The sequence below is a fragment of the Mastacembelus armatus genome, chromosome 14 (genome assembly GCF_900324485.2).
Source record: "Mastacembelus armatus chromosome 14, fMasArm1.2, whole genome shotgun sequence".
Classification (NCBI taxonomy): domain Eukaryota; kingdom Metazoa; phylum Chordata; class Actinopteri; order Synbranchiformes; family Mastacembelidae; genus Mastacembelus; species Mastacembelus armatus.
In genome coordinates, this window is record NC_046646.1 from 18,034,791 (window position 1) to 18,045,171 (window position 10,381).

General features: G+C 34.1%; 3 protein-coding genes across 3 annotated transcripts; all 3 read left to right on the top strand.

Moving 5' to 3' along the window:
* Positions 1-1,639: 1,639 nt before the first annotated feature.
* On the top strand, positions 1,640-2,611 carry LOC113143323 (olfactory receptor 52K1-like). The gene has a single exon (XM_026328879.1). The coding sequence runs from the start codon at positions 1,640-1,642 to the stop codon at positions 2,609-2,611; it is 972 nt and encodes a 323-aa protein (XP_026184664.1).
* A 1,820-nt stretch (positions 2,612-4,431) lies between these two features.
* Positions 4,432-5,412, top strand: LOC113143135 (olfactory receptor 1-like). The gene has a single exon (XM_026328606.1). The coding sequence runs from the start codon at positions 4,432-4,434 to the stop codon at positions 5,410-5,412; it is 981 nt and encodes a 326-aa protein (XP_026184391.1).
* Positions 5,413-7,948: 2,536 nt separating this feature from the next.
* On the top strand, positions 7,949-8,896 carry LOC113143377 (olfactory receptor 1500-like). The gene has a single exon (XM_026328965.1). The coding sequence runs from the start codon at positions 7,949-7,951 to the stop codon at positions 8,894-8,896; it is 948 nt and encodes a 315-aa protein (XP_026184750.1).
* The last annotated feature ends 1,485 nt before the right edge of the window (positions 8,897-10,381 follow it).

Consider the following 10,381-nt stretch of genomic DNA (forward strand, 5'->3'; position numbering starts at 1 on the left):
GTGGAAAGCAACAGATATGGCACCTGCATTTGCAATACATGCCGACCATCGTAGACCATCTGTAATGTAATGCCTTCAGGTCTTTTGTAAAGTAAGCTGGGTTTATGCTGGATGGAAAAAGTTAATGGGAGACCCATTGAAGATTACTAGAGCATAGCTTTTTTTTTTTTTTTAGAGTGAGTTTTGGATTTTTGTTATGTACAGCAACACAAATGGGGCATGTTGTTGATGATCATCTGGAATCCTGCTTTAATGAATTCATCAATGAGCTCATTTTGGTTCTTTAATTATGAACATGGTCACTGTAGGTTATTTTGACCAAATCCCACATACATTGCTCAAAATGTGTGACAAATTAATCCATGACAGAAAGTAATCTTTAGCAAATGTATGGTTGAGAATGTTTTTGACTGCCTTTTGACATCCTTATTAAGAACAAATGCTCTTTGGAGGTTAATGCTCAAGACAGGATAAGATAATGGCAAAGTAATGCGAAAGACTATTGCCTTGTTGGTTTTGGACTTTTTACTATTTGCTCACAATCAAAAAACTATAGAACATGTAATTGCTATGTACTGTCTAAAATATCCAAGGTCCAGGAAAAGAGTGAAGACCTTTAAAACCTGAACAGCTCATCTTTTATCAGTGGCAGTCTGTCTAGTAATTGTCATACTTTCTATGGGTACAACTACGCATCCACATGCAATGTCTCTTTCCTGTCTTTGACCTCTGTTCTTGCTCCCATGTTAAATTCAAGCTTGAGCAAAGACCAACAGCTGTGGTAAAATTAGATACATTTGTTTTATCATGAATGTTTTGAACAAACAAGGATTGTAATAATTTATTATGAAATCAAATAAGATTGTGCAATATTACAGTCTATATATAACTGCAAGTTTATACAGCAAACCCATTACTGTTACCAGTTTGTGTTTGATTAATTTGTCTTGATGGAGTCTGCTGAATATCAGAATATTTACTTCTCACACAGAGAAAAATCCAAGTGTACCAGAATGTCCTCTCTGCTTATTGGTCAGATGTGTCTGCTGCAGGGACAAAAAAGTAAATACATGAAAAGGATCCTGTTTTGTGTACTACTGCATGGTTCAGTGAGATTTGAGAGAGTTTCCCAATCGAGGGTAACCTGGATTAGTTGTCACCCTATTGATTGTTTATTACATTGTTAGCATTTACTATTTCAGGCAAGTCATACAGTTTGAAACTGAATTATGGCACTGTTCTGCTACTGCATGGGCAAGATACAATGTAATAGCTGGACTGTCTATTGATGTCAGTTCCAAAATTGTGTTATATACTCTGGATTCTGCATTGGCTTCCATTTGAATAGTCTGAGAATATGTCATAAGTCATTTGGATGTGTGAGTATATATAAAAAAGGGTTTGAGAAGTGGCTTATATAGTATAGACCTGTAGTATATAGTATATAGTATATCTGGCATTGGCCCTGTTTGTCATGTCAGTGAAAAGCTGCTCTCATTAGCCACTCCTGTCAGAACAGTTAAAGGTTGACTCCTTCGTCATTAAGAGAATAAAAGGATACACCACTGACACGTTGAAGAGGACATCCATCTACACTGATCATTGTACCGTAGACAGGAAAAGTTGCATAACTTTTAAAATGATTTTTTTCAACTCAGCTCTTGGGAACAACATCACCTTTGTGCATCCTGCATATTTCATAATAAGTGGTTTTATTGGCATACCTAATATTAAGTATTACTATGTCTTTCTCTTTTTTATGTATGTTGTTTCAGTGCTTGGAAACACAGCTGTGATTACTGTAATAATTCTTGACTATAATCTTAGAAGTCCTAAATATATAGCAGTTTTTAATTTAGCATTTGCAGACCTGTTGAGTAGCTCTGCTTTGGTGCCGAAGGTTCTTGACATCTTTCTGTTTGACCATCCCTACATCCCATATAATGACTGCTTGACATTTATGTTTTTCTGCTTTACCTGCCTTTCAATGCAGGCTCTTAACCTGGTTGCACTTGCCTATGACAGACTGATAGCTATTATCTTCCCACTGCATTATCAAGTGAAGATCACCCACAGGTTCATGTTTTCTTTGATTGCCTCTTTCTGGCTCTTTGCCATTACAGTTACACTTACTGCAGCAGGTCTTCTCACAAGACTTTCCTTTTGTAAGTCTGTAATTATTGACAGTTATTTCTGTGACCATGGCCAGATTTACCGGCTGGCCTGCAATGACAGTACACCGAGCTATGTCATTGGGAAGTTGTTACCAGTTCTTATTCTTTGGCTTCCACTTATATTTATTTTGTTTACTTACCTCTATATCGGCTATGCTTTGACTAAAGTAGCCACAGTTCATGAAAGAGTGAAGGCTTTAAAAACCTGCACAGCTCATCTTTCATTAGTGGCAATCTATTTCCTCCCAATAATAATCACTTTTGTCTACATGGGAAATATACATCCAAATGTCAGGATTATAAACCTCTCTCTGACTTCTGTCTTTCCGCCCATGTTGAACCCAATCATTTATGTTCTTCAGACAGAAGAAATCAAAAAATCTGTAAAAAAATTATTTAAAGTTAAATTGCATACCAAAATTCCAATTGAAAAGTAATGATATTTGTGTTTGTTTTTTGTGTTTGGCATAATTTGTCTTATGGTGAAACAAGTAAATATTGGATTTGGTTTGATTATAAAATTACAGAAATTTATGAAAAATGAGTTTGTATGCATTCATTAAATATTTAAAACAATTACTGAAATGTAAATTATTTGCAACATAGCCCCCTACCCAAATAAATAATCAAAAGTATAGAACTGTGTGATAGACTGTACATTATGCAGAGGTTTACATTTTGAAGGTCTCATTGTTTTGAATGTATATAGTGAGTATATTTGCCTTAGAAGGGTTTCTCTGATGTTGAGTGAGTTACACAGTATCAGCTATTGACTGCATTTGTCACATCGTCACAGCAGCTACTCCTGTCAGAAAGTTAAAGCTTAACCGAGCGGTGAAGAGGACATCTATTTACATGGATCATTGTGCTTTTGACAGAAAAATTTATATAATTTTTTATAATGAAACTTTTTAACTCACATTTTGGGAAAAACATCATCTTTGTGCACCCTGCATATTTTTATATAAGTGGTTATTCTGGCATACTAAATATTATATATTACCACGTGTTCTTATAAATATTTTTATATATTCTTTGCTGATATTGTGCGAAGTTGTGCATGGGATAATAAGATTTGATCATAATCTGACAACCACAAAATATGTAGCCATTTCTAATCTATGATTTGTCAACCTGTTTGGTAGCTCTGGTTTGGTGTTCTTGTTCTTGGTTATGTTGCTGTTTTTTTTTTTTTATTTGTCTTATTAGCTAATGTAAAATTTAGTAAGATGTAACATAAATGTTACAGGTTGTTGCTGACAGATATAGACAGAAATAAACATTAAATGTACTTTTTGTATTTAGCCTAATCAACTTTACTGTTATGTAGTGCTGTATGAACGAAACGAGGGCAAATATTTTTGTACATACTACTGTGGTTTTAAATTAATATCTGGATGAACTTTATTCAACAGTGCTTTTAAAATGTGCCAGTTACGGTGTTTCTTTTCCACCATCTATTGATTTTTTGCATCTGTAGGATTTCAACTCATACATTTACCTTTTAAAATGGAAAAAAAAAAAGCTCTATTGTAGAGATGCCATAGTGAGGTAATGTAGTTCAGTGCAACATAGTAGGTTTGTAGTTTTAATTGTTAATCCATGAACGTGTATGTGGTAAATATGAGAAGAATTAATTAAATACAAATGATCACTGGCATTCCAAATATGTGATGAATGAATTGCATAAAATAATCTCCAGCAAATGAATGTTGGAATATCCATTACTTGTTTTTAAGTAACATTTGATGAGTTATAGGCCATTTAGAAAATCACAATTGTGCCACTGGAAAGTAGCATAGCATATATTTTTGATATATATCGGCAGTAATAAAATATAAGTATATAGTTGTTATCTACCTATCCTACTCAATTTCGACCTTCACACCTTTTTGGGCCTCATCTAGCAGGTCTCAGAAAACAATAGTTGGCTATATTTCAGCCCATTCGTTCAGCCTACTTCTTTTAAGAAGGTGTTTTATAACAACACATTTGTAGAATGACTTTTGTTCATGGCATAGTGCTTCAAGTGTAGTATTTTATATTAATCTGAATTGTAATTTGAGAAAAACAACAGTTTCTGTGAGATACATTGAAGAGACACATAGGGGGTTCATCCAATGATCGTATTTGTCGAAAGATCACAATAGCTACTCCTGTGAGAACAGTTAAAGCTTGAGCGAGCGGTGAAGAGGACATCCATTTACTTTACATGGATCATTGTACTGTTGACAGAAGAAGTTACATTAATTTGACAATGAACCTTTTCAACTCAGCTCTTGGGAAGAACATCACTTTGGTGCGTCCTGCATATTTTTTAATAAGTGGTTTTTCTGGTATCCCAAATGTTATCTATTATTATGTGTTTCTTCTTTTTCTTTATGTAGTTTCACTGCTAGCAAACACGGTTGTGATGGGGATAATATGCTTGGATCCTAATCTGAGAACTCCAAAATATGTAGTAGTTTTTAATCTAGCATTTGTTGACCTGTTTGGTAGCTCTGCTCTGGTGCCGAAGGTTCTTGACATCTTTCTGTTTGACCATCCCTACATCCCATATAATGACTGCTTGACATTTATGTTTTTCTGCTTTACCTGCCTTTCAATGCAGGCTCTTAACCTGGTTGCACTTGCCTATGACAGACTGATAGCTATTATCTTCCCACTGCATTATCAAGTGAAGATCACCCACAGGTTCATGTTTTCTTTAATTGTCTCTTTCTGGCTCTTTATTATAATCTCTGTACTTATTGCAGCAGGTCTTCTCACAAGACTTTCCTTTTGCAAATCTGTAGTTATTGACAGTTATTTCTGTGACCATGGCCAGATTTACCGGCTGGCCTGCAATGACAGTACACCCAGCTATGTCATTAGTGTTTTGTTACCAGTTCTTATTCTTTGGCTTCCACTTATATTTATTTTGTTTACTTACCTTTATATTGGCTATGCTTTGACTAAAGTGTCCACAGTTCATGAAAGAGTGAAGGCTTTGAAAACCTGCACAGCTCATCTTTCATTAGTGGCAATCTATTTCCTCCCAATAATAATCACTTTTGTCTACTTTGGAAATATACATCCAAATGCCAGGATTATAAACCTCTCTCTGACTTCTGTCTTTCCTCCTACATTGAACCCAATCATTTATGTTCTTCAGACAGAGGAAATCAAAAAATCTGTGAAAAGGTTGTTTAAAATCAGAGTGGGTTCCAAAATTGCAATTAAAAAAATAATAATGTGAGTGATGTTTTCAGCATTTTTATTTGGCATTATTTGCATTGACATAAACTAACTGTTACAAATAGTACTGCATTTTTAATATAATGGCAACACATATGCATAAAATTATAAAACTGAAACTTGTATTCATCAATGAAATAAATCAGATTACAGTCCAATATTGCAATTGAAAAGTAACAGTGATTTTAGTGTTTGTTTCTGTTTTTTTGTGTTCGCCATCATTGAACCCAATCATTTAATGTTCTTCAAAAAATCTGTGAAAAGGTTTAAAAATCAGAGTGGGTTCTGAAATTGCAATAAAAAAATAATGTGAGTGATATTTTGAGTGTTTTTATTTGGCATTATTTGCATTGATATAAACTAACTGTTACAAATAGTACTGCATTTTTAATATAATGCCAACATATATGCATAAATATGAAACTTATTCATTCATATTCATTCATATTCATCAATGAAATAACACTTGTTATAGAACCACTACTGAAACATTATACATGATTGCTACCCACATATTAGTTGCTACTTGTGTAACAAAGATGAACACAAAAAGCTACTGATAAGGCTTTAGTGATGATGTATGCATCTCCTTGTTTGCAAGATATTTCACAAAATTAACATTTTCTACAAAGTGTAGAAAATGCAGTTTTAAAACTAGCATTTATGGACTTGATTGGTAGCTGCTTTGGAGCCGAAGGTTTTTGACATTTTTCTGTTTGACCATCCCTACATCCCATATACTGACTGCTTGACGTTCTTGTTCTAATTCTAATTTCTAATACCTGTACTGAAGAAACCCATGAAACAATCATAAAGGTGGAGGAAAAAGTAAGTGAACACTGGTGTTGATAACTAGTTGAACCTCTTTTGGCAGCAGTGACTTCAAGCAAGGGATTTCTTTAGGTTTGAATCAAACCTGTACAGAAATGCTTCAGCTCAGACATTTTGGTGGGATGTCCGGTGTAAGCAGCTCTCTTTAGGTGATTCAACAGTGTCTCCATTGGGTTAAACATTTCAAGATAACTTATACCTATATTGCTTTCTAGCTTAAAGCAGATCAACTACTCTTGATCTTGGTCTTTAGAGATGGTTTTCATCAGTAGATGTTTCTTGTGATTATGCTCTATAACTTTTCTGCAAAATGTGATATAGCAGTGAGAATGGTGCAGCATCAATCAATATAAATTTATCTTTTGATACCAATAGCAAAACTTTCGAATTTCGAAAAACTGATCGAATTGTGGCTGAGTTGGTCCCATTGCTCTCCAGCTTCCTAGACTATACTACTAAGATACATCCTCAGTATTATACAGTTTTAAAGCTTATGAAATATAATGTGAATAATATCAGATAATTACAGAATACAAACTATAAAATCAGATTAAACAAGGATTCATCTTTATTTTTCTAGCCAAGACAAACGTGCTCTGCAGAGCAAAAATTTTTTAGCTTAGAGGTAAAGGGCAGGGCACCCTTTAATGAGTATCCATTCTCACATTTGGGCTTTTTATACAGAGAAAACCAACTGAAACATCTATTAGGTTATAAATAATACGGTGTATTATCTTGTAGTATTCAACACGTTTATAAGCATCCATATAGTACAACAACTCTTGCTTTGTCCCAGAATTCGAACCTAAAATGCAAAGTGGATAACCATACCCACACCACAGACCAGTTTTTCACGAAAATCAACATCAGAACCTGGACATTTGCCACTGGACATTGAAGATAAATTAATTTTCATTGTTGCACTATACTATGTCGAGATCATGATCATCAGACACCCCCCTCCCTTGTAGGCAAATACACCCCCCTGTGTGCAGATAATTATACATTTTTATAGTGAAATAACTTCAGAACTTTAGCAAACTAGCACCTTTTTACTTGTTTGCTAATTCATCTAAGCAAAATATGTAAGAATTAGCACATTTTATCACAGAAGTTGATAATTTCCCAAAATTTGTAGAGCAGTGTTACCTGTCAAAGAAGTAGTAAATGATACCTCCTAACTCATTTCATTAATTGCAATTCACGTTTGCATATTACTGACTGCCGGTCATGATCTTGAGTGTATTGTGTGTTTTGGTGACTTGGTTGTTATAGTATGACTTTTAACACTTAAGCCAAATACAATTTTCTGTGGTCATTTGACAAATGTAAATCTAATATTCACTCTTCTTTGAACTCCATTTTTTAGCTCCATCAACATTTGTTGCTAAATGGTTTACTATGTTCACCAACTTTTTGTAAATGTATTTGTTGTGTATCGATGATACAAGGGACCTCTCTGCATTTTCACATGGTTGGTTGTAATATTTCTCTTTACGGTGGAGTGGCTCACAAACAATGAACCCAGGGGAACATATGCTGGCTGTATTTGGCAGACATATAGAGGAGGGCTGTTTCTCATGGCAGCAACCTCTCTCAACAAAGTTAAAGCCTTGACAGAACCTTAAAACCAAATACTGAGAGACAAGCTCACTGCACTGTACATTAGAAAACACAGAGGCTGCTTCTCTCTATAAATCACTGTTATGGACATATTTGCTGGGGAGTTTATGGGGTTTAACATGACTTTTATACGTCCTACATATTTCATAATAAGTGGGTTTATTGGTATACCTAATATCAGTTATTATTATATCTTTCTCTTTTTTGTTTATATAGTTTCAGTGTTGGGAAACACAACTGTGATGGCTGTAATATGCTTGGATCATAATCTGAGAACTCCAAAATATGTAGCAGTTTTTAATTTAGCATTTGCAGACCTGATCAGTAGCTCTGCTTTGGTGCCAAAGGTTTTTGACATTTTCCTGTTTTACCATCCCTACATCTCATATAATGACTGCTTGACATTTATGTTTTTCTGCTATGCCTGTGTTTCAATGCAGGCTCTTAATCTGGTTGCACTCTCCTATGACAGACTGATAGCTATTATCTTCCCACTACATTATCAAGTGAAGGTGACCCACAGGTTCATGTTTTCTTTGATTGCCATTTTCTGGCTCTTTGCCATAACAGTTACACTTATTGCAGTTGGTTTTCTCACAAGATATTCCTGCTATAAATCTGTGGTGATTAACAGCTATTTCTGTGATTACAGTATGATATACCAGCTAATCTGTGAAGACAAGACTCCCAGTTTTGTTATTGGTTATTTCTTACCAGTTCTTATTCTTTGGATTCCACTGATATTCATCTTGTTAAGTTATTCATGTATTGGCTATGCATTGTCTAAAGTAGCTACAGTTAAAGAAAGAGTGAAGGCCTTTAAAACCTGCACAGCTCATCTTTCTTTAGTGGCAATTTTTTTTCTCCCAGTATTAATCTCACTCACTATAAGTGAAATTATACATCCAAATGCTAAAATTATAAGCATGTGTCTGACTTCCATCTTTCCTCCCATGTTGAATCCAATTATATATGTTTTGCAAACACAAGAAATCAAAGTATCAGTGAAAAAAATACTAAAAATCAGATAGCAGCACAAAATCACAGTGAAGAAAGAAATGATAAAACTACTATTTGTGTATATTGTATATGTGTATATATCTATTTAGGATGTCGTCCATCAAAGCAAAATCAACAGCTATGGTAAAAATTATATGATTCGCTAATATTACAGAAATTACTTTGAATGTATAATAATTTATCTTTAAACCAAATAAGAATTTTAAATAACATTTCTAAAATAATATAATTGTAATGAATATGTAACTTTGGCACACATTGATGCTCATTGTTAATGAAAAGTTAAAAGAATTTGAACATGAAATTGAAAAACTATTGTACACTGAAGATGACACAGGCAAAACATTTTCTACCTGTATTAATGTGTCACAGTGTGAACTAAACAAATAGAAACATTTTGTTTATTTAGGTGCACAGACCCTCTTCTTTCTGCTCTTTTAAACCTGAGTGAAATCTCGCATGTGTACAAATGGCTGATGCAGTGGACCTTTTTTCACCACTGTAGCCAGAAATGGAGTTTGTACTTCCTGTTTTAATCACTGAAAAAAGGCTTTTCAAATTGTGCCAGTGGCAGGCCAAAATTCAGACAAACATTAAAAAAACCTTTCCTAACTCAAGTTTGACCTTAAAATCTTTTCACAATTACCCAATGTCAACATTCTTTAAGTGACAAAAAACACTGGTAGATAGTTGTGTATTAAAAAGGGTAGTATTTAAAAGTAAACTATCAGAATAAACATATTGTAGAAGCAGTAATAGGTGTTTGTGTGACAAAGTTGTTGAAATTGGTCAGATAATCTATATGTTTATTTTAAAGTTTCTTATTTTGTTTCCCTTTAACCTAAAGAGTGTTATACCTCATACTTAAAAACACCACTTTTGTACATATGTGTGTTTATTGACATACCTACTGTGAAGTAGGAGTACGCTTGGATCCTAATCTGAGGACCTCAGAAATATGTAGCAGATTTTAATATGGCATTTCTGGACCTGATCAGTAGCTCTGCTTTGATGCTGAAAGTTTTCTATTTAACTGTCCCTACGTCCCTTATAAGCTATAACATTAAATGTCTTCATCCCCTTCTGATGTTTTGTTTGTGGAAGAATATTATTGTGAATCATGTCTATGGTATGATAAATCTTGTGGCAATGTATTGCTTTATTTGTGGCTGAGTGTTTGAAAATTTTAAGCTTTTTGTCAGAAACACTAAAATTACAAAAATGTTTTGACATGCTTTGGTTGTTATAAGACTTTTAACCCTTAGGGCAGTGGTTCTCAAACTTTTCCTGCCATTCCCCACTTAAGGCCGAGCATAAAGTTTCAAGCCCCACTTCACCCCAAAAAATGACAATGCAACTTATTTCAAACGTAAATTGTTCACATTTATTCAGAATAACTTCTAAATAAATAATACAGAGTTAAAAATAAATAAAATGAAAGTGCAATTGTGTAATTACTTCGAAGTCGAGTGGTTTATTGACGAGATTGGGGTGCG